This window comes from Poecilia reticulata, unplaced genomic scaffold (genome assembly GCF_904066995.2).
Source record: "Poecilia reticulata unplaced genomic scaffold, P_reticulata-male-v2 Scaffold_34, whole genome shotgun sequence".
Lineage (NCBI taxonomy): Eukaryota > Metazoa > Chordata > Actinopteri > Cyprinodontiformes > Poeciliidae > Poecilia > Poecilia reticulata.
This window is the reverse complement of record NW_027675132.1, coordinates 181,432-206,390: the sequence shown is the minus strand read 5'-3', so window position 1 is coordinate 206,390 and position 24,959 is coordinate 181,432. Positions and strand designations below refer to the sequence as shown.

The 24,959-nt window shown below is 39.4% G+C and overlaps 2 protein-coding genes, 1 long non-coding RNA gene and 1 pseudogene across 5 annotated transcripts in view; all 4 read right to left on the bottom strand.

The window, feature by feature from the left end:
- The window catches only part of LOC145550330 (protein NLRC3-like), a 64,046-nt pseudogene that overhangs the window by 26,265 nt on the left and 12,822 nt on the right, over positions 1-24,959 (bottom strand). The window lies entirely within an intron of this gene.
- On the bottom strand, positions 4,376-9,580 carry LOC145550328 (stonustoxin subunit beta-like). The gene is made up of 2 exons (XM_081604339.1): positions 9,551-9,580; positions 4,376-6,685 (listed from the first exon to the last, which is right to left on the bottom strand). Exons 1-2 carry the CDS (start codon positions 9,578-9,580, stop codon positions 6,152-6,154), a joined length of 564 nt encoding a protein of 187 aa, XP_081460465.1. The 3' UTR covers positions 4,376-6,151.
- On the bottom strand, positions 11,263-13,823 carry LOC145550334 (NLR family CARD domain-containing protein 3-like; the record flags this gene model as incomplete). The annotated part of the gene is made up of 2 exons (XM_081604340.1): positions 11,263-11,572; positions 12,019-13,823. Coding segments are annotated over 2 exons (1,983 nt in total), but the record flags the coding sequence as incomplete, so codon positions are not given.
- On the bottom strand, positions 18,418-20,006 carry LOC145550337 (uncharacterized). 2 transcript variants are annotated; one of them, XR_014086244.1, is made up of 3 exons: positions 19,854-20,006; positions 18,612-18,682; positions 18,418-18,524 (listed from the first exon to the last, which is right to left on the bottom strand). It is a non-coding gene; the product is annotated as an uncharacterized LOC145550337 (long non-coding RNA). The 2 variants fall into 2 exon arrangements; XR_014086243.1 differs by lacking the exon at positions 19,854-20,006 and having other exon boundaries at positions 18,612-19,845.

Below are 24,959 nucleotides of genomic sequence, written 5' to 3'. Positions count from 1 at the left end.
GATAATCACCATTTTACTGACACAACACACCAACTTCTATGATTTGCATTTCAGGAAGTGATTGTTACTGTTATAGCTGATGACCTTTGCTGTATCTGTTGATGATTTTGGCTCAGAAAATAAGTTCACAAATTAGAATTTTTCTGGAAAACCAGTTTATGTGAAGCTAAATGTGCTAAAGGTTTTAAAAGTTAACAAAAGCGCCAAACAGTAAAATTAGCTTTGCTGCAGTGCAGTGGTGAACTGTAATGTCTCCTCATTACTCGTTTCCTCATTCATCCGTCTTCACTTCATCTCTTGATTAAACATTTTCCTGTTTTTGTGCCGTTTCACTTTTTAAAGCAGAAGAAAACATGGAGAGCAGCATCTCCTGAGCAGATTAGCATGGTGTGTGCTAGTCCTGCTAATTTCCAGATTAAAACTCTATTTAACGAGGCTCCACATCTTAATTGGGCCAAATTGAGTTGATTTTAATTTGTGTGAATAATACCTGGTGCACATCTGGTATCAATTTGTTGAGTTGATGATAATTTGTGTTTAATACATATTTAAAATTATTATATCTGACCATTTTTAAAAATAATTTTATGTATATTGCAGACACATTTAAATGTTTTAAAAATATTCAAATATGCCTTCAATTACTTAGTAAGAAAAAAATGAAACAAACATGTTTTTATTCTTTTTTAACTATTTTTTGTTCCTTTATTTCCCTTTATCCTCATAAAAATATTAAATATATATCTTTTTCATTTTCAGAGTACCTTTCTTTGATAATTCATAATAAACCAATGTATTTGAATAATTTTGTAATTTCCATTTTATGTATTTTTTATTTATTTGGGGATACATTTTAATCATAAAATACGACATATACGGCTATTTATCTTTTTTTAACAGGACCAGTTTTGTTTAGATAATTTCTATTCCCTTTATAAATTAAATAATCATTTAAAAACTACATTTTGTGTCCGTCCATGTTGCCTTTTTCCTGTTGTCTGGAACATTTATTGCAGCAGAAACTCTTTTTCACGGCTCTCTAATGGAGAAACAGTGAGAAATAAAACATCTGTCTTGTTTTCTTCTCCAATATGACAATTTTTCAAACAGCAATAAAAGAAATAAAACGACCGTCTAGGTTTAAGTTCCCAGGTGAAACGGAGACAGAAATAAAGACAAATCAGTGAAAACAGTTCAGCTCTGTGATGAATCAGTTAAAACTTCTCTGCTTCTCATCTTTTCTAACAAATGCATTTAATCTTTTTCATTCAACATTGTTTGGCATTTGCTTTCAGTAAATGTTTATTTTTCATCACGACGTCTGTTGAAATGACGCTAATGCGCTAACAGCAGAGCTAATATTTTGGTTTTTGCTAACTTTGATAACATTTAGCTCACTTAGCTTCCCCTAAATTAGTTTAATTTGTAATTTAAGTTGATTAAGATCTTACTGCTGTCAATCATGTTTGTGTTAGATGCTACTCAAACCCCTCCTGTTGCCCTCTGCTACGCTGCAGCTTCTACCTCGGAGCAGAATGCTAAAGCTAGTTAGCATAACCAGTAGAGACAGTTTTCCTGTAGCAGTAATGTTTTCCCTGGCATAAGAGCATTTAGCAAAACGCACATGAGCGGGATTGACAGTGCTAAGCCCCTCCTCCTGGCTGATTGGTTGTTTTTTATGTAAATGATTCCTTCAGATGACAAAATTCAGGGATGAGAAGAAAATCAATGTTTTCACAGATTATCCGTCTCACAAATTGTCACAACATAATGAGTTTCAACAAATATATAAAAATGATACATTTTTATTCTGCAGCTTCAAGCGTCGTGATCGCGGTTTGTTCCTGTTTGCTCTCCGGCTCTGAGCTGTAAACACGGAGGTGGCGGCTCACCCCATAGGTGCTCTATCTTATATATATATATATATATATATATATATATATATATATATATATATATATATATATATATATATATATATATACTGCTCAAAAAAATAAAGGGACCACTGAAACAACACAATAACTTCTGTGAAATCAAACTGTCCACTTAGGAAGCAACACTGATTGACCCGACGAGGGTCTCCGTTGAGCTACCAGCCTCCTGGGGCGAACACGGGTCAGAATGATGGCCGTTTACTCAGAAGTGTTGACCAGAACTCTGACAGCAGGAGAAACAATCATACAGATGGATATTAAAGTGCAACAGTTTGTTTATTTGTTCTTTAAAGTCACAGTATAGATACAAAAGCAGCTCATTTAATTTAAATTCCACTTCAAATAACACTTTTTAAATGTACTTTGTCAGTAAAAACTACACTTCTTTCAGAAACAGTTAAATGTATTTTTATGAAAATGTTTTTGGCACAAAGGGCAGTGATGCTGCTTCAAAGCTTCACCATGTAGGATCTGAAAGTTTCCTTAAGTCCAGTGGATTTACTTTTCTGCCACTTATTTGGTTCCAGTTCTGGACCAGGTTCTCTTGCAGGAGAACTCCTTGGGATGGAGGACCTCTACAGCCGGTCCGGTCAGTCCCTGACCGTCCTGGTCGACCCGGAGGAAGAGGATCGGTGGATGGAGAACATGGAGGACGAGGAGGCGGCCGACGACGGCTTTGTAGACGGGGAGCCGGAGGACCTGACGGTGCCCGTCCTATATGAGACCCTCAACACGTCCCCAGAGGACAGCGGCGTCTCCCTGGCCTCGCCCTCATCTTCCTCAGGGCCGTCCACGTCGTCCAGCCAGGACTCCAGATCCTGCTGTAGCCGAGGTCAGCGCTGACAGGTGCAGGTCATCCCTCAGCAGCTCCTGTCCTGCTCCTCTCATTCTGGTTGGCACACCAGTGGCTCCTCTGCCTGCTATCCCTGTACCCCACTCCACAAAGAGGAATCGGCGACGCAGGGCAGAGGAAGAGGCCGCTGGTGTGCAGAAAAGGAGGTAGTAAGGGAGGTGGCATTCAACACGTGCAGGACATGTGGCCACCCAAAGACTTTGGCCTCAGCCGCTTCGGCAGAGCCACATTCTGCCCGGGCAGCGCTGGTGGGCCGTCTTTGGAGGCCTGGCTGGCAGAGCAGCGCCAGCAGAGGCCACCACAACCCCCATAGGTGGATGTACATCTTTAAATATTGGATATATGTAAAAATGTAAATAGATCTTTATACTTACCCAAATGTATAATATAACTTGTATATTTTGTATTGTGATGTTTGTATTTTTCCCATTTATATTCCTTAATAAAGTTGTACTTGATGTAACCCTGCTTATAAGTGGAAGTGTGTTTTTATCAGTATGCCTGTGAAATGCTACAACAACAAGGTATTTAGCACTAGCTAATGCTACAGCACAGTAACAACATAGTACTTATTAGCAACTAATGCCAAAGCGCTACACCAACTCAGTATTTCACTAGCTAACACTAATGCCCTACACCAAACTGGTATTTACCACTAGCTAAAGCTAGCACACAATACCAACATAGTACTTTATTAGCAACTAATGCCAAACGCTACACCAACTCAGTATTTATTAGTAGCTAGCTCTAAAGCTGTACAAAAACATGGCATTTAGCCCTAGCAAACGCAAGCACACAATACAAACATAATACAAATTAGCAATTAATGCCAAAGCGCTAGATCAACTCAGTATTTATCACTAGCTAACATTTGCACAATACCAACATGGCACATATTAGCAACTAATGCCATCGCACTACACCAACTCAGTATTTATCACTAGCTAATGCTACAGCACAATAACATTATACTTATTAGCAACTAATGCCAAAGCGCTACACCAACTCAGTATTTATCAGTAGCTAGCTCTAAAGCACTACAACAACATGGCAATTAGCAACTAATGCCATCGCCCTAGACCAACTCAGTACTTATCACTAGCGCACAACACCAACATAGAACTTTATTAGCAACTAATGCCAAAGCGCTACACCAATTCAGTATTTATCACTAGCTAATGCTACAGCACAATAACATACTTATTAGCAACTAATGCCAAAGCGCTACACCAACTCAGTATTTATCAGTAGCTAGCTCTAAAGCACTACAACAACATGGCATTTAGCACTAGCGTCTAGCACTAGTACATTTTACAACTAATGCCAACGCCCTAGACCAACTCAGTACTAATCACTAGCGCACAACACCAACATAGAACTTTATTAGCAACTAATGCCAAAGCACTACACCAATTCAGTATTTATCACTAGCTAAAGCTAATGCCCTACATCAACCTGATATTTAACACTAGCTAACGTCACAGCATAATAACAACATTATACTTATTAGCAACTAATGCCAAAGGCGCTACAAAAACTCAGTATTTATCAGTAGCTAGCTGTAAAGCGCTACACAAACCTGGTAAATAGCACTAGCTAACGCTAATGCCTTACACAAACCCGATATTTAGCTTTCGCTATTGCTAGGGCGCTACACCAACCCAATATTTAGCACTAGGTAACACTAGCGCACAATATCAACATACTACTTATTAGAAACTCATTCCAAAGACACTACACAAACTCAGTATTTATCAGCAGCTAGCTGTAAAGCGCTACAAAAACATGGAATTTAGCACTAGCAAACACTACAGCACAGTAACAACATAGTACTTATTAGCAACTAATGCCAAAGCGCTACACCAACTCAATATTTATCAGAAGCTAGCTCTAAAGCCCTACATAAACCTGGTATTTAACACTAGCAAACGCTAGCACACAATACCAACATAGCACATATTAGCAACTAATGCCAATGCGCTAGACCAACTCAGTATTTAACACTAGGTAATGCTAATGCCCTTCACCAAACTGGTATTTACCACTAGCTAACACTAGCGCACAATACCAACAGAGTACGTTATTAGCAACTAATGCCAAACCGCTACACCAACTCAGTATTTATCAGAAAGCCCTACATGAACCTGGTATTTAACACTAGCTAACACTAGCATACAATATCAACATAGTACATATTAGCAACTAATTCCAATGTGCTACACCAACTCAGTATTTATCACTAGCTTACGCTAATGCCCTACACCGAACTGGTATTTAACAGTAGCAAACACTAGCGCATAATACCAACATAGTACTTATTAGCAACTAATAACAAACGCACTAAACCAACTCGGTATTTGTCAGTAGCTAGCTGTAAAGCGCTACAACAACCTAGTTAACACTAGCTAACGCTACAGCATAATAACAACATAGCACTTATTAGCAGCTAATGCCAAAGCTCTACACTACCTCAGTATTTATCACTAGCTAACGCTAATGCCCTACACCAAACTGGAATTTACCACTAGCTAATGCTAGCGCACAATACCAACATAGTACTTATTATATTTAGTGGAAACAAATGCTAACATGCTGCACAAACATGGTATTTAGCAGTAGCTAACAGTAAAACGCTACACTAAGGCATTTATCTGAAACTAATGCTAAAGCACTACAATAACATGGTACTTAACAGGAGCTAATGCTAACGCGCTACACCAACCTGGTGTATTTCTTCAAACCTCAATTTGGTGAGACAAACCTGTATTTAAATGACCCAATGTTGTAGATTATATTTTTTCATCTTTCACCTTCATGGGATGGGAATGTTTTACTTTAACTAGGACTTTCTGAAAGGCAGAGTTGATGAAAAATATTTTTAATGCAAATATTTAAATTTGAACAGGAAAAGAACAGAATGAGCAGCAAATGAACCAAATGCAGAAGAAGAAAAATGTTTTTATTTCTCTAAAACTCATGAAGAAAAACTGCAGCAAATAAACAAAAGGAAGATTTAATATTCAAATCTGACGAGTTTAGAAAAATAGGAGCCGACAGAAACAGAAAATGTTCAGTGAGAAAAACTGATCAACATTTCAATGAAATCTGATGAATTAAAGGAAAAAATAAGAGAAACAACATCTTGATATTCAGTGTGAAGCTTTGACTGGAAACAGGAAAACATGAGGATCCTGGAATAATCCTGGAATAATCCCAGCTTCCATCTTTAAAGTACTGGAAGAAGAACAAGTTTCCAAGGACTCAATCAGAAAAGTTTCACCAAGAAATAGATTGTAGAGATGAACTATCTGTTCAACAGTGAGAGAGTTTCTCTGACTGGAGGAAAATATTTAGACTCAAATCAGCAAAGAATCACTGAAGAGGAACCAGAACTGGACCAACAGACTGTAAATCCAGGAATCAGAGGTTCAGTGAATGTGGTGTTGAAGGTGTGGAGGAGGATCAGTGAGTCAGAGGAGACTCTGTAGAAGGACAGAATGCCAGCAGGACAGTCCACATACACTGATACTCTGTTAGAGACAGAGGAGGAGGAGAGAGGAGTTTCTATGTTATTGTGTCTGACAGAGAAACCATCATTAGAGCAGCTCAGACTCCAGGAATGATCATTCCATCCAAACAAACAGTCTGTACTGTTTCCTTTCCTCTTGATTCTTCTGTAACTCACTGATATATAAACTTCTCCTCTCCACTCGACCTCCCAGTAACAGCGACCAGTCAGACCAGTTCTACACAGCAGCTGAAGATAATCATCAAATCGGTCTGGATGATCAAGATATGACTGAAGCTCCATCACACGTGTCACCTTCCTGTTGTCTTCAGACAGTTTGATGTTTCTGTTCACTGTGTTTGTGTCGATGGTGAGTTGACAATCCAGCTGCAGTTATTGATCATTTATTGATCTTTGATGATGATCCTGAATGAGTGATGTGACAGTTTGAAGATGGTTGAATGTGAGCTGCTTTGGTGTCATGAATCAGATGAAAAACACACTTACACTTCCTCAGACCTGGTGTCAAGAATCGGCCTCCAGCAGGCTCCACCCTGAAAGGAGGAGGGGGGTCAGACCATCAGTCTCTTTCAGCAGCAAACATGGACATTACATGTCTCTCAGACACACATTGTCCTACACTGAGACAGGAACAGTTCAACATCTGGATTGCAAACTGCAGCGGATGTAGGAAGGACAGTTGGTGCTGCTACAGCACAACTCATTTCTCCAAACACAGGAAAAGCTCCAACAGAGAGGAGAAAGGAAATCCCTCAGTAACAACCTGAAGAAACTCACTGAAGCCTAAAAGGACATCAGGAAACTAAGGAAACATTTCTGGAAGCTCAACCTGATTTAATAATCAGCATTAAAATCCATGTTGTGTTCAGTTTATTTTCATGATAAGTGATTGATTTATAATTATATGTTCAGCATAATTTACATGATGATTATTATTAATTAAACTGAACATGATTGTATATAATTAAAGGTGAAGTGAAATATATTTAAGTGATTTATTTGAATAGAGGAAGTCTTTTATTTTGAAGAATGCTTCAGGATCTGCTTCTGTTTTGTCACCGTCTTGCTTTGTTGACGTTTGGTTGCTAGGTTACAAACAGCTGTGGCCGTTTTTCTCTTCAATAAAAACTGAACAGAAAGGTTCAGTAAAAGACAGACGAGCCTCTGTCTTGTTTGAAGAAGCTTCACTCCGTAACATTTTGGTGCCGAAACCCGGGAATAAGGACTTTTTAGATGTTTCTGAACGAAGTGAAGCTCAGGCTCAGTTTAGCAGCCAACATGGCGGAAGGACTGGAGCCGTTAAAGAGGAAACGGTCGACCATCCGAACAGCAACGACGAAGCTGTTAACCCGACTAGAGGAGGAGGGCAAAGAGAGTCCAGATGGTGATAAACTGCGTGAGTTCCTGGCAGTTTTACCTTCTAAGGAGGAAATTTTATTGGATTTGGACAAGAGCATAGAAGATGAAACGTCTATAGGAGACTTGGACACTGAGATAACGAACTCACAGGACCGGTGTTATGCCCAGAAAAGCACGCCTGTCCAAATTTGCATCCCCTGTCGCGGGAGCACGCATCGCTCTAAGCTCTCGCATATTGACGAGGAAACGGATAAAAATATGACCGAAGAGGAAATTTTAAAGATATTTGTAACATTATCACGTTTCTCAACCATGTAATCCCTAATACGGTGGGTTTTATTTCGCAAATTATTTGAAATAAATACGGTTTTTACACTTTTATTGACACATATGAGTCAAACTTTTTTTCAGTCCGTGTCTGTTGTAAACGTTCTCCGCAAATGGTTTGAAATTCTCTGCTTTGTCTTTTGATACCATAATAGCTCAAAAGCATTACAACAGAGACCCACTATGTAGAACATTTTATATCATGCTTCAGTTCTAGTCTGTTAATGTAGGAGGAAATGCAACTTAATTTATGAGCCTGAAAATATTTGCATCCGTCTTGTTGATATGAAACTTGTAGCATTAGCTCAGAGAACAAGTGTCATAACGTAGAAGAGATTAAATCCATTCAGCTCTTTATTTCCCCCAATTAGCACAGGGATGCATGTTTTGGCAATATAGATTTTGAGCCTGCCACAATATGCATCCTCTCTCTATTCCCCTCAAATATTATCCTATAAATATAAAACTTATACCAGCAGTTCTTGGAATGACTCAGATTATGTAAAATAAAAAGTTATTTCACCCTTAACTCTTAAATTCTTCAAATTAGCACAGGGATGAATTTTTGGGCAAAATTTTCAGCCTGCCAAAATATGCATCCCTTATCTATTCCCCTCAAATATTATCCTATCGATATAAAACTTATACCAGCAATACTTGGAACTACTCAGATTATGTAGAAAAAGTTATTTCACTCTTAACTCTTTATTTCTCAAAGTTTGCAGCGGGATGCATTTTTGGGCAATATGGATTTCCAGCCTGCCAAAATATGCATCCCCTCTCTATTCCCCTCAAATATTATCCATTAGATTTCAAACTTATAACAGCAGTTCTTGGAGCTACTCTCATTATGTAGAACAAAGTTATTTCACTATTAACTCTTTATTTCTCAAAGTTAGAAGCGGGATAGGAGGAGGCCTCGGGGAAGACCCACGACACCCTACAGTCTCTCGGCTAGAAGCCGAGAGACGGCTAGAAGCCGAGAGACTGTAGCCCACAGTCTCTCGGCTCCCAAGAGAGAGGGGAATGCTCGAGAGAGAAGTCAGTGAAAAGACTGAATAAAAAAGTAATTTGAATAAACTGAAACTTGTGGCTGGTACTAATTTTCTGTACACCTTCTGACCCTTGTGCCTACACTACTTTACAGTTCTTATTGTTTTTAATTTCTAAAATGGTCAACAGACAACAATTCTCCATTTCCTCTGAAAAACAAGGAATTTCAATTCTCTCCTGATTCTTCTCATTCATTTGATCATTTTCCAGATGTTGCCCCCTGATGGAGAACAAACTACTACATTTATTTTATATTTTATTAAATCCTGAAAGTTGTGAGTTTTGTTAATCTGAATTTCATCCATCTGACCAACATGGAGTTACTTTTCTTCTCATCTTTGCTCCTTGGGGCTGATTGTTTTAAAGTCCTTTCTGTCATCAGTAAGATTAGTCGTCTAAATATTTAATTATCAAACTAAATATTTATCTTCAAACTAAATGTTTCCCATCAGACTGACTAAAGACGTTTCTCCTCTCCCTCCTCTATCAGACCTTCTCTGTTCCTGCAGCAGATTCCTCCATACCTGAGAGCTTCCAGTCTCCAGTCTGGATCCTTCAGTCCAGCCGACAGCAGCTTCACTCCTGAGTCTCCTGGATGGTTGTAGCTCAGGTCCAACTCTTTCAGATGGGAGGGGTTAAAGGTCACAGCTGAGGCCAGATAAGCACAGCCTTCTTCTGAGACCAAACAGCCTGATAAGCTGCAGACACACAATTCATCACATGATGAGAAGATGAGAACATTGAGGTAGAGCCCAAGGTCTGAACTGGACATTTATAGGAGAGGAAAAAAGTCAATAAATTAACCTGTCAATAAGATGAAATAGTAAAAACACTCTCATGTAGTTCTGAGTGTAATAAAAATCAACATTTGTCACTGTTGTGATATGTTTCTGTGTAGTTATTTTGAGATTTTCTGTGTTTAGTCCTGTTTCCCTGTGAGTCTCTGTCCCGTCTCCCTTGTTGATTGATCCCAGCTGTGTCTAGTATCCTGATTACCCTTCTCATGTATTTAAGTCCACCTGTTGTCTTTGTCTCTTGTCGGATCCTTGTAGTGTGTAGTCTGCTTCCCTGTGCCGTCCAATCTGCCTTGTTTCCTGTCGTTAAGGTTTGTTGGACTATTTTATTATTAAATCCAATATTCATCGCTTCAACCTAGGTCTGCCTTCGTTCTCCTCACCATCCAACCACCCAAACCTTGACAGTCACATGTAGAATGGATCAGAATAGAAACATCCTTCATTGATCCACAGCAGGGAGTTCAGGTTTACCAGCAACAAGTTTAAATGAAGAATCAGATATTCAAGAAAAGGTGAAAATAAATAAGAGACTGTAGAGTAATGACGTATTTACAACAGAGGAATAATGTTGTACATTTAATAAAAACAGCATCAGTTTCAAAGAAATGTGCAGCTGAGTAGGGCAATTTATAATAATCTATAAGATGTGTATATTTGTATGTTGAAACAGCAATAGACTATTTAAAAGAAATGTAAAAAGACACCAGGTAACAGCCAGAATGTATATAATTAATGAGTTTGTTGGGAGCAAGGGGTGCACCGATTTATCGGTGCCGATGTCCTTAATTTTAGGAGATCGGTAATCGGCCGATTTTTACATATGAATCTGATCTTATCCACCAATGTTATCAGCCTCGGCAAAAGTCTAAAAATCAACCACTGGCCTACCAGGACATATCTGCACATTTACAGTCAACAATAGTCGCCCCATTGTTGCCGATTCAGTAACTTCTTGATATATGGAGTAACATTTCAGACAAAAACATGGTATTGGCCAAAATCAGAATCGTTAAGTTGGGCTTTTTAAAAGATCGGTAATCCGTGATCGGCCAGAAAATTGCAATTGGTGCAGCCCTATTGGGAGCAGTTCTGGTTAGAAAGTCTAACAACTGCTGGGAGGAAGGATTTTCAATAATGCTCATTTGTGCACTGAGGATGCAGCAATCTGTCAAGTATCCAGAGTTACACTATCAATGAAGTCTGACCACTGCCTTTCTAAACACCTCTGTTCTTGGTTCTGTCAGCATGGAGGGAATGAAAACCAGCAACGTTTATGTGTAGAAACTTGTAAGTGACAGGAAGCCACTTGTTGCTCATCCTATCACAGTTCCATGCTGGAATCCACTGAGTTCCTGAGAGCATGACATTATTTCACAAATGTTTGTAAAAACAGTCTGCGTGCCTTGGTGCTACTTTCATAAACCTGTGGCCATGGAAGTTACTGGAACACCTGATTCCCATCATTTGGATGGAGGTCAAATACTTTTGTCAATCTCTGCTAGCAGCTAGTGGATAGAAATCACCAGGATTGGTCACATTTTACCTGAGAGTTTCCAGGTTGCAGTTTGGACTCTTCAGTCCAGCAGAGAGAAGCTTCACTCCTGAATCCTGCAGGTTGTTGTTACTCAGGTCCAGTTCTCTGAGACTGGAGGACTGGGAGCTGAGAACTGAGGACAGAGCTTCACAGCTTCTCTCTGAGAGGTTACAGTCACTCAGTCTGAGGAGACAGGGAGGAAAATCTGTTATTAAACAATTCATCAGAATTTATGTTCTTTAAATCAACAATGTTTTTTATTGGACAGAGAAGGAACCATCTTATTTTACACAACCTTTGTATTTGTTGTGAACTGGTTCATTCTATAGTTGGGTCTCCAGCCTTAAAAGACAGAACTACAGGTAACAAGGAGGTTGGAAAGAGAATTATAAAATTACACAAACTACATTAATCCAATTTCAATTTTAACAGAAAGTGGAGTTTTGCTGCTTGAATATGTAAAATTATGTTCAGCAGATGAAGAAAGTCTTTCTTCTTGCACATCCCCCCCAGTGTGACACTTTGAAGAGACAATGCACCAATATATAAACTGAAATATGAATATTTACCTCATAAATAGCAGATTTCTACCTATCAGAAATAACTGCAGTAACAATGCGTGTCCTTACAGAGCTTTGTTGGAGGCTTTAACCACTGGCAGCAGCCTCAGAAGAACCTTCTCTGAAGCAGAGTATTTCTTCAGGTCAAATACATCCACATCTTTTCCTGATGACGCTAAGATGAAACCCAGAGCTGACCACTGAGCAGGAGATAATTTATCTGTCGAGAGACTTCCTGATCTCAGAGACTGTTGGATCTCCTTCACTAGAGAACGATCATTCAGTTCATTCAGACAGTGGAACAGATTGATGCTTTTCTCTGCAGACACATTCTCACTGACCATCTTCTTGATATACTGAACTGTTTCCTGATTGGTCTGTGAGATACTTCCTGTTTGTGTCAGCAGACCTTGTAGGCGTCTCTGATTGGTCTGCAGTGAAAGTCCCAGGAGGAAACGGAGGAACAAGTCCAGGTGTCCATTTGGACTCTGTAAGGCCTGGTCAACAGCTCTCTGATGGAGAGACTTTAGTTTAGGTTTATTAAAAAATGAAGACTTTTTAGATGTTTGTGTTTCTTTCATCAGGTTCTTCCCATAGTTGATGAAGGTCAGATGAACATGAAGAGCAGCTAGAAACTCTTGAACACTCAGATGGACGAAGCAGAACACCTTGTCCTGGTACAGCCCTCTCTCCTCTCTAAAGATCTGTGTGAACACTCCTGAGTACACTGAGGCTGCTCTGATATCGATGCCACACTCTGTCAGGTCTGATTCATAGAAGATCAGGTTTCCTTTCTGCAGCTGATCAAAAGCCAGTTTTCCCAGAGACTCAATCATCTTCTTGCTCTCTGGACTCCAGTATGGATCTGTTTCAGCTCCTCCATCATACTTGACCTTCTTCACTGTGGTCTGAACCACCAAGAAGTGGATGTACATCTCAGTCAGGGTTCTGGGCAGCTCTCCTCCCTCTCTGGTCTCCAACACATCTTCTAGAACTGTAGCAGTGATCCAGCAGAAGACTGGGATGTGGCACATGATGTGGAGGCTTCGTGATGTCTTCATGTGGGAGATGATCCTGCTGGCCTGCTGCTCATCTCTGAATCTCTTCCTGAAGTACTCCTCCTTCTGGGGGTCATTGAACCCTCTGACCTCTGTCACCCTGCCAACACACTGAGGAGGGATCTGATTGGCTGCTGCAGGTCGTGTGGTTATCCAGAGGAGAGCAGAGGGAAGCAGTTTCCCCCTGATGAGGTTTATCAGCAGAACATCCACTGAGCTGGACTCTGTAGCATCAGTCAGACTCTCCTTGTTGTGGAAGTCCAGAGGAAGTCTGCTCTCATCCAGGCCATCAAAGATGAACAGAACTTGGAAGTCTTCAAAAATGCAGATTTCTTTGGTTTCAGTAAAGAAGTGATGAACAAGTTCCACCAGGCTGAATTTTTTCTTGTTCAGCACATTCAGCTCTCTGAAGGTGAATGGAAATATGAAGTGGATGTTCTGGTGGGCTTTGTCTTCAGCCCAGTCCAGAGTGAACTTCTGTGTTAAGACTGTTTTCCCAATGCCAGCCACTCCCTTTGTCATCACTGTTCTGATTGGTTGATCTCTTCCATGTGTGACTTTAAAGATGTCTTCTTGTCTGATTGTTGTTTCTGATCTGTGTGGTTTCCTGGATGCTGTTTCAATCTGTCTGACCTCATGTTCATCATTGACCTCTCCAGTCCCTCCCTCTGTGATGTAGAGCTCTGTGTAGATCTGGTTCAGAAGGGTTGGACTTCCTGCTTTAGCAATCCCCTCAAACACAGACTGGAACTTCTTCTTCAGACCAGATTTAAGTTGTTGTTGACAAACTGGACCAAAATGTTCTAAATTACACAAAAAGTAAAGTCAGAGTTGAAACAAAAATACCTCCCGATGATGATTTAAATAAATGTGATTCCATTTCTTCAGACATCAATAAATGTGTCATTTATCCATCAGGTCAAATCTTTGTAGAAATCCTCTTACTGCTCTGCAGACGGTCAGCCAGCTCCTCCTGCTTCATCCTCCTCAGGAAGTTCAGTGTGATCTTCATCACTGCCTCTCTGCTGCTCCTCCTCCGCACTTCATCATCACCTCTCAACACCTCATTATCCTCTCTCTGACTCTCTGAGCATTCTGGGTAATCTGGACTCAAAACCTTCTGGATCTTCTTCAGCTCGTTCTTCACAAAAGTGACAATGTTTTCCTCCAGCAGCTGGAACAGAATAATAGATTAAGGAAACATCAGACTGAAATCATGGAGCCAAACACCAGATGGATGTTGGACAGACTGACAGTCCTCTGGTCTACAAAGAGCAGCATGGAGACGACTGTGAACAGAACCATGGAAAAGTAGTTGTTATTCATGTACAGACCATAAATATGGAGTCCAGCTGTGTTTGATGCTGCTGGGCAAATGGACCACTGGGAACCTCTGACCTCTGCTGGTCCCTTCTGTGGAGGAACCAGGAACAATCAGGAAGGCAGGAAATATTCATCCAGCAATATTTACTAATAAACCAAACCAACTTTATTTATAAAGCACTTTAAAACAAGCACAACTGATACAAAGTGCTGTACATCAAAACACAACATGACAATAAAAAAATAAAATAAAAACTCTTACAATTTAAAAACAAAGACATACAATTTAAAACTAGATCCTGCTGGAGTTGAAAGCCAAGTAAAATAGATGGGTTTAAAGACAAACTTTAAAAGTGGACAGTGAAGGGGCCTCTCTAACCTGCAAAGGCAAGTCATTCCATAATGTAGAACCCATGACAGAGAAAGCCCAGTTGCCTCTGAGCTTCCTTCTGGATCTTAAGAGCACCTGATCTGTGGACCTGAGGGACCGATAGGGCACATAGGGGTGAAGAAGCTCAGAGAGGTAAGCCGTGGCAAGATTATGCAGTGATTTAAAAACAAACATAAGAATTTTAAAATGGACCCCAAAATATACAGGCAGCCAGTGAAGTGAGGCCAGGACAGGGGTCACATGTTCCCTCCTTCGAGTTCCTGTCAAAAGTCATGCAGCAGCATTCTGTACTAGCTGCAGACGTGAGAACAGCGACTGACTGACTCCCAGATAAAGTGCATTACACTAATACATCCATCCATCCATTTTCTTACACCCTTGTCCCTTAGTGGGGTCGGGAGGGTTGCTGGTGCCTATCTCCAGCTAACGTTCCTGGCGAGAGGCGGGGTTCACCCTGGACAGGTCGCCAGTCTGTCGCAGGGCAACACAGAGACACACAGGACACAACCTCACTCACACCTAGGGGCAATTTAGACAGACCGATTAACCTGACAGTCATGTTTTTGGACTGTGGGAGGAAACCGGAGTACCCGGAGAAAACCCACGCATGCACAGGGAGAACATGCAAACTCCATGCAGAAAGACCCGGGCCGGGAATCAAACCCAGAACCTTCTTGCTGCAAGGCAACAGCTCTACCAACTGCGCCACTGTGCAGCCAAATTGTACACTAATCCAATCAAGTTGAAATAAAAGCGTGGATCACCGTTTCAACATGCTGCCTGGAAAGAACAGATTTCACTGACGCCAATTGCCTTAAATGATAAAAGCTGGACTTAACCACGGCTCTGATTTGGCTGTCCAATTTAAAATCACTGTCCACCTTAAAACCAAGATCTGTAATAACAGGTTTAAAATATGCCTCCAAAGGTCCCAGGTCAACAGAGGAGAACTCACAGGAGCCACTGGGTTCAAACACCATCATCTGTTTTCTTTTCATTAAAATTTAAAACGTTCAAGGCCAACCAAGCTTTAATATCACCTAGACATGCCAGGAGACGTTTGATAGAATGTACATCCTTCTGCTTCAGTGGCAAATAAATCTGACAGTCATCAGCATAACAATGAAATAAAACCCCATGTTTCCTGAGGATAGAACCCAGAGGCAGTAAATAAAGAGAGAAAAGCAGAGGCCCAGAATTGAGCCCTGCGGGACACCATAGGGCATTGAAGCAGCAGATGATTCAGAGTCACTAATTTTCACTGAAATTGTTCTCTCCTCCAGGTAATACCTAAACCGTTTAAGAACAGTGCCATCAATACCTACAACGTGGTGTAATCGCAATATTAAAATGTCGTGGTCTACTGTATCAAAGGCAGCAGTTAGGTCAAGTAAAATCAGAACAACATGGTTACCAGAATCACATGCAAGAAGGATGTCATTAAAAACTCTTATTAAAGCAGATTCTGTGCTATGAAGAGTTTTAAAACCTGACTGAAAAACCTCCAGAATACCATTGTCATCTAAAAACTGTCAGCTGACAGTACACAATTTTTTCTAAAACCTTAGAAAGAAAAGGCAGCTTCGAAATAGGCTGATAATTAGCCAGAACAGTCGGATCAAGGCCAGGTTTTTTAAGCAGTGGCTGCACTACTGCATGTTTAAAACTAGAGGGCACCACACCTGACGACAGACTGCTATTTATAATTGCAAGAACAGGCTGCCCTATGCTAGATAAAATATCTTTAAAAAATCGTGGAGGGACAGGATCACGAGGGGAACCTGATGGCTTAATGCGGCCAACCATGTCCTCTAAAAGTGAGACAGTCACAGGCTCAAACTGATTGAAAGCAGCAGAGCAAGGGACCGAAACTGAGGGGTCAGAGTCAGGAGCTGTGATAAGAGCCCTGGTACTACCAACCTTTTCAATAAAGAAACACAGAAAATTAGCACACATGTCAGGAGAAGCTTCCAAACAGGCATTCTGTGGAATATTAAGCACAAAGTCAATGGTGTTAAATAAAACATGTGGGTTATGGCTGTTTGAGGAAATGATATTTGCCAAATATTCCCTTTTAGCCTCTTTAACCGTGCTCTGGTAGAGACGCCAACAGTCTTAAAATCTGAAAAGTAACCTGCAGTTTATCCTTTTTCCATCTGCGTTCAACACGACATTCCTTCCTTGCAGCACGAGTTCTGTCATTAAACCAAGGCTCGGGTTTAATCCTTGGCTGCCTAGTTTTTAAAGGAGCAACCGAGTCCAGGATGGTTTGACAGGAAGAACAGAACCAGGACCAGAGCTCTTCTGTATCAGTGTGGAGGAAGTCAGATGATCCACAGAGCTGAAGAAAAGCAGTAGAGAACTGAGTGGCAGTGGAAGGGTTAATAATCTGACAGCGCCGAACAGCAGCACGACTTTTAACTGCAGTAGGTGTTAAACTAGCAGTAAATAAAACAGACAGGTTATCCGAGAACAGAGTCACAGATTTCCAGGTTAGTCACAGGCAGACCGCAGGAAATAACCAGGTCCAGTGTGTATCTGTTATCATGTGTAGGGCCGTATACGGCCTGTACCAGGTTAAAAGAGTCCAGAAGGTTTAAAAAGTCCTTTACCAGAGGCTTATCTGGACAACACACGTGTATATTGAAATCTCCAACAATAAGAACATGTGCATAGTTAGTTATAATCCCAGATAAAAAGACAGAGAAGACAATTATAAAATCCTTATTATATTTGGGGGCCGGTGTTCTGTCAGATAGCCATGCGTTGTCAGATTGTCATACGCGTATGACAATCTGATGGCTATATCTGTCGGATCATCATACGTTGTCAGATCGCAATACACGTAGGACAAACTGACAGCTATTTCTGTCAGACAACTGTACGCTATGATCACCATATTTTATATTTAATCATCTTTATTAAGTCAGTGTTAGACCGTCATACAGCTGCTAATGTAATAACACTTTGTTATTAGCGACTGTATGACTTCCTGATTTATTAGTTAACCTGTCTGATTGTCATACACTTTATTATTAGCTACTGTATGACGTCCTGATTTATTAGTTAACCTGTCTGATTGTCATACACTTTATTATTAGCTACTGTATGACGTCCTGATTTATTAGTTAACCTGTCTGATTGTCATACACTTTATTATTAGCTACTGTATGACGTCCTGATTTATTAGTTAACCTGTCTGATTGTCATACACTTTATTAGCTACTGTATGACGTCCTGATTACTCAGTTAACCTGTCTAATTGTCATACACTTTATTAGCTACTGTATGACATCCTGATTTCTCAGTTAACCTGTCTGATTGTCATACACTTTATTATTAGCTACTGTATGACGTCCTGATTTCTCAGTTAACCTGTCTGATTGTCATACACTTTATTATTAGCTACTGTATGACATCCTGATTTATTAGTTAACCTGTCTGATTGTCATACACTTTATTATTAGCTACTGTATGACATCCTGATTTATTAGTTAACCTGTCTGATTGACATACACTTTATTAGCTACTGTATGACATCCTGATTTCTCAGTTAACCTGTCTGATTGTCATACACTTTGTTGTTAGCGACTATGTAACTTCTTGATTAATACCAATGACATCAGTTGTATAATGCAATATATTTAACATAGAACATTTTACTTCTGTATTTTTAATAATCCACACTATCACTGATGGGGTAAAACTGTTTAATTGATGTTACACTTTTCACATTTGAACATGTCACCCATGTCTGTGGCACATTCTTTGTGTGTCCACCTTGAGCAGTAGTCACACTGTATCTGTGAAGTGGACAGAAAAAGAAAACAGTTATGAGTTAGCAAGTGTAATGTGTTTGAAGTGTTAAATTGTACAGTTTAATTGTTTACCATGTCAATGATGTTCTCTGTTGCATTATAATGAAGCATGTTGCATGCCACACAGTACTCTTCCACCTTGTCTGGGAACAAATAAAGGCATTTTGAGTGTACTTTACCAAAAATAGTCAAGTACTATCTCTTTATATTCTGTTGACAAGCCATAATGTTCTACTTGTACATAACAGAAAATACTGCAATTTAGTATTTCATATATCTTTGGATTTTTTTAATGCTTTGGACTGTTCCTACATGGCCTATGGGAAAATTTGTTCTTTTTGGAATGAGAAATTCTGTGATATGCTCCTAAGCCATCTTGTGTTTTTGATTGTTAGAATATTAACAAAAACTGATCAACAGGTTTCACACAGACTTCCACAGTTCCCTGAACAGGGGAACTGGTTCTTTATACCCAACATTAATATAATTTTTTGTGTTCTGACCAAAAACTTCTTAGAATCATAGCTGTCCAAAGCTATAAATCTCCGAACATTCACAAAAAAAAACCTTCTAATCTACATGTTTATGAATGTACATCCAACAATGCAATTCTTGAAATACTGCAGAAAACGCAACAGCGAGTTTAAATGCAATTGACAGATCCCAATTTTTATTGACAACACTGGTGGACACCATGTCCTTCCTGGCAACGCATGGTGGACACAGGGACTTCAAGTGACTCAAGAACATCTCCTGTCTTTTATTAATTGAGGCAAAAGTCACACAGATAGTGACTGTTGGCTACATAACCCAGGGGCTGTACTCGGGTATGTGATCTGTTAACCAGAAAAGCCTTCATGTTCCAAAAGCAACCTCAATTTGCAAAATCTTAATATATGTAAATGTGAAGCACATATAAAAACAAACTTAACATGAATGCTTTTCATATACATTAATAAAGATAAAGATTTATTTCGAAGGTGAAACACTGGTTTTGCCCCAGTTTCAGTGTGGGTAATACCCATACCAATACGGTTTCTGCTTGTATAGTCTGGTAGCGTGAAGAAAAAAAACGATAAGGAAAGTAAAAAAAATAAACAAATAATTCAAATTCAACATTTAAGAGTTTTAAGTAATCCTAATAAGTAAACCTATGTGTCGAAGCCCTATCTGGAAAGCCATCACTGTATCCAAGCTAGCAGACGTGTTATCCAACCCAAAAATATCAATGAACTGGGGAACGTGAATTTAAACGGGGCTTGTTTTGTAGTTTACTGCAGCTGCAGCAGCATTAAATTTGATTTATTTACTTACTTTTTATTAGGTCTTGTTTTTTCTTCTCGCGTATGACGAGCTGACGGCTCCTCTCGATATCGCAGACCTCCTGCAGAATGCGCATGCGTGCGCATGCGCACTTACTACATGTATGCTATTCTGACATGTATGGCTATCTGACAGAACACCGGTAGAGGACAGCACAGAAAACTGGGTTTACGTGTCTCATTTCAAATGACGTAAACTCAAAGCTGGGGAAAGACGTCTGTAGAAAACACTGCTTACATCAGTAGTCCTGTTCGTAAACAGTCGCCGTGCCTCCCCCTCTCCCTGAAGCCTGTGGTGAATTAAAATAAGAACAGTCCGCTGGTAAAAGCTCAGCTAGAGCACTGGACTCACCAACATTCAGCAACGTCTCATTTGACGTTGTCGTGTAAACGGGGCCTGAGGCCCCGTTTACACGACAACGATTTCGGGGGAAAACGGAAGAGTTTTGTTGCGTTTGTAGTGTGCGTTTACACGAAACCACCGAATGTTTTCTCTAACAACGGCACAGATTGAAAACGGGTTCCAGACCAGCTCATGCATAGTATGACGCAAAACATAGCTGCTTCCTACAATCCACAGAAGAAGAAGAAACTACTCACAATGCTGGTGTTACTGTTTCCCCATCAGATTCGGTTCCCTCAGCGTCTCTTCACCGCTCCGCACCGCCCAGGTGGCAAAATACACGGCTGCTTGTTCAGCGCTCTTATCTAGAGAACTACGGACCAGCCCGGCTCCAGACGAGTTTAACAGGAGGGGCACCGACTTATTTTGGGGGGCAAAATGAGTCTACGTAGCTGAACATAGACAACAACACCAGCAGCCTACAGGCTACTTGTTAACAAGCTTAACGTGCTGTATTGATATTAGCTAGTCATCTTTTAGCTAACATCACCTGCATCCAACAGCTTTACTCAACTCAGTCGGTTAGTTCGGGGGAAAAACTGTGCCAAGTTATTTACGTTTTGCTGGTTTGCTGCCATGATTCTAACACACACCTGCGCAGCAGCAGCAGGTCTCCTTCGCTGCCTCACAGGTGTAAACCCAGCGCAAGCGTCTCAGCGTTCATGTTGCGTTTGAAGGCGGCTCGGAAAAACAGGTTACGACTTGTTAGCGACGGATAAAACTGTTTTAACTGCTGAAAAAGGTAACAGAGGACACGGATATGGGACGTGCGGGAACTCCTATTTTATCAAATTGATATAGGAATAACAGACTGTTGGCCATTCCAAGGTAAAAACAATAAACAGCTTCCAGTCCGGGCCGCTAGACACCGTGAAAGCTCAAACAAGGTTTTTCGGCAAAGTTATCCCACTTTTTCCAACTGCATGCGCCCTAATCAGACGCACACAATGCGTGTTTTCTCACGCAAATCCACATGCCTTCAAGTACAACTTTTTTTAAACACATGCCCACTTTCAAAGTTTCAAAGAACCTAGCACCAACTAGGCGCAGCAAGAGCATTACACGTTTTCGATGTGCACCGTTACTGTGTAAACACAGATCGTAATCAGAACGTTATCGTGTAAACGATCCAACAAAAACGGAACAAAAGTGCCGTTTTTGTTGGATCGTTGTCGTGTAAACGCCCCCTCAGTCACAAGCAGAAAATCAAGGTTTTGGTGACTTAAAAAGTCCCGAAGAATAAAAGTTTTATTCACAAGCAACCTGGCGTCAGGCCAATCCTGACAGGAATTGGATCATGGGCTTCCCGGCACAGCAGTCTCAGGTTTTGGAGACACTGTCGGCGCATGTTGAGCCGGTCTTGTGAGAAATTCTGTTCCCCTGAGAAAATCTGTTCCCCCTGTGTCGGGAGCGCGCATTGCAGCCAGAGAAGTGGATCCGGCGGATCTGACCATATTTACGGCGCTTCTGATCGATTTCTCGGTAAAACCACTCATATGATCACGTCACTTTTGTAACTTTCAGTTTAATCGGCAGCTATCAAAATAAAAATACATACATACATAAACGTGGTCTTGTGTGGAGGTCTTTTTACGCTGTTTTGTGTTATTTTAAACGCGAAGTGAATCGATCTTTTTTTCAGCTTTTGTCTCGTAAGCCTGACAAATAAAAGTCAGTCAACAAACACAGGTTTCCAACACGTTGTGTGCATTTATAATTTTTCATTTCTCATAAAGGAGGAGGAGGGAAGCTGGCCGATAGCAGGGCAAAAAAATAAAGACTTCCTGAAAAGATCAGAGTGTAAACTTTTTGGTAAATCCCGTTCTAATGTAAAATAAGACATTACTGGATTAAGGAAATGTCTAGTATGGTATCACACATAATATTTTTGAGAATTTGGAAACAGGTGCTTTTTATTTCACAAAGGCATTGGAGGAGAAGAGGAGAGGATGGATATTTCAGCTGCCTGAAATAATGTGTTCGCCCTCTATAAAATGGAAAAAAATTAATTTACCTGCAAGTCTTTTGCTGTATTCATTCCTCTTATGATCAATAAGAAATCCTGCAAGTTTGAAAACATTTGCTCTTTTTTTTGACAAAGTCAGGATGGGGGAACAAAATATCTTAAGCGCCTGATAAAATCTGTTCCCTCTCTCTAAAATGGAAACCAATTAATTTAACTGAAAAGTCTTTTACTGTGTTCATTCCTCTTTATATCAACAATAATTCCTGTGATTTTCATAACATTTGCTCTTTTTTGACAAAGTTAGGATGGGGGAACAAAATATCTTAAGCACCTGATAAAATCTGTTCCCCCCCTTAAAATGGAAACAAATTAATTTAACTGAAAAGTCTTTTACTGTGTTCATTCCTCTTTATATCAACAATAATTCCTGTGATTTTCATAACATTTGCTCTTTTTTTGACAAAGTTAGGATGGGGGAACAAAATATCTTAAGCACCTGATAAAATCTGTTCCCCCCCTTAAAATGGAAACAAATTAATTTAACTGAAAAGTCTTTTACTGTGTTCATTCCTCTTTATATCAACAATAATTCCTGTGATTTTCATAACATTTGCTCTTTTTTTGCCAAAGTTAGCATGGGGGAACAAAATATCTTAAGCGCCTGATAAAATCTGTTCCCCCCTTTAAAATGGAAACAAATTAATTTACCTGCCAAGTCTTTTACTGTGTTCATTCCTCTTTATATCAACAATAATTCCTGTGATTTTCATAACATTTGCTCTTTTTTTGACAAAGTCAGGATGGGGGAACAAAATATCTTAAGCGCCTGATAAAATCTGTTCCCCCTCTCTAAAATGGAAACAAATTAATTTAACTGAAAAGTCTTTTACTGTGTTCATTCCTCTTTATATCAACAATAATTCCTGTGATTTTCATAACATTTGCTCTTTTTTTGCCAAAGTTAGCATGGGGGAACAAAATATCTTAAGCGCCTGATAAAATCTGTTCCCCCCTTTAAAATGGAAACAAATTAATTTACCTGCCAAGTCTTTTACTGTGTTCATTCCTCTTTATATTAACAATAATTCCTGTGATTTTCATAACATTTGCTCTTTTTTTGACAAAGTTAGGATGGGGGAACAAAATATCTTAAGCGCCTGATAAAATCTGTTCCCCCTCTCTAAAATGGAAACAAATTAATTTACCTGCAAAGTCTTTTACTGTGTTCATTCCCCTTATAATCAATAAGAAATCCTGTGATTTTCATAACATTTGCTCTTTAAAATAAAGTGTTAAAGCGGGGGAACCGTTTATTTTAAATGTCTGTAATGATCCATTCTCCCCGTAACATTGGAATAAATAAATACATTCTATTAATTCTTTATTATTTTTCCATATAAAGTTTGAAGTCCAAAATGGTTTAAATAAATATGACTGTTTCACAATCTTTATTAAATGTATTTTATGTTTAAATATTTATCAACAAATTTAGTAAATTTTTTTTCTGATATTGCATCTAACAAAGTACATTACAATATAAAGACATACGGTGTTTTCTGGAAAGTCAAAAATCACGTGACACTATTCCTTCAATCAATTATGGAAATATCCATGTCCGCTCGGTGTTTGGCAGGTTGTTTATCACTTTTTGCTTTATGTTAAGCCAAATATTTCATTAATATAAGGTAGCTATGGAAAGATGGTTTAAATCACACAATGAAGTACAAATATTTTAAAACACAGTAAAAGACTTTGCAGGTAAATTAATTTGTTTCCATTTTAGAGAGGGGGAACAGATTTTATCAGGCGCTTAAGATATTTTGTTCCCCCATCCTAACTTTGGCAAAAAAAGAGCAAATGTTTTCAAACTTGCAGGATTTCTTATTGATCATAAGGGGAATTAACACAGTAAAAGACTTTGCAGGTAAATTAATTTGTTTCCATTTTAGAGAGGGGGAACAGATTTTATCAGGCCCTTAAGATATTTTGTTCCCCCATCCTAACTTTGGCAAAAAAAGAGCAAATGTTTTCAAACTTGCAGGATTTCTTATTGATCATAAGGGGAATTAACACAGTAAAATACTTTGCAGGTAAATTAATTTGTTTCCATTTTAGAGAGGGGTGAACAGATTTTATCAGGCCCTTAAGATATTTTGTTCCCCCGTCCTAACTTTGGCAAAAAAAGAGCAAATGTTATGAAAATCACAGGATTTCTTATTGATTATAAGGGGAATGAACACAGTAAAAGACTTTTCAGTTAAATTAATTTGTTTCCATTTTAAGGGGGGGAACAGATTTTATCAGGTGCTTAAGATATTTTGTTCCCCCATCCTAACTTTGTCAAAAAAAGAGCAAATGTTATGAAAATCACAGGAATTATTGTTGATATAAAGAGGAATGAACACAGTAAAAGACTTTTCAGTTAAATTAATTTGTTTCCATTTTAGAGAGGGGGAACAGATTTTATCAGGCGCTTAAGATATTTTGTTCCCCCATCCTGACTTTGTCAAAAAAAGAGCAAATGTTATGAAAATCACAGGAATTATTGTTGATATAAAGAGGAATGAACACAGTAAAAGACTTGGCAGGTAAATTCTTTGTTTTCCATTTTAAGGGGGGAACAGATTTTATCAAGTGCTTAAAATATTTTGTTCCCCCATCCTAACTTTGTCAAAAAAAGAGCAAATGTTATGAAAATCACAGAAATTATTGTTGATGAAAAGAGGAAT

Excerpts from the sequence above, each read along its gene's own strand:
- LOC145550328 (XM_081604339.1), bottom strand. The coding sequence starts at position 9,580 with ATGGAGGAATCTGCTGCAGGAACAGAGAAG. Across the intron at positions 6,686-9,550 it reads CTGCTGCAGGAACAGAGAAG|CTGGATTGTCAACTCACCAT; the intron begins GTCTGATAGAGG and ends CAATAACTGCAG.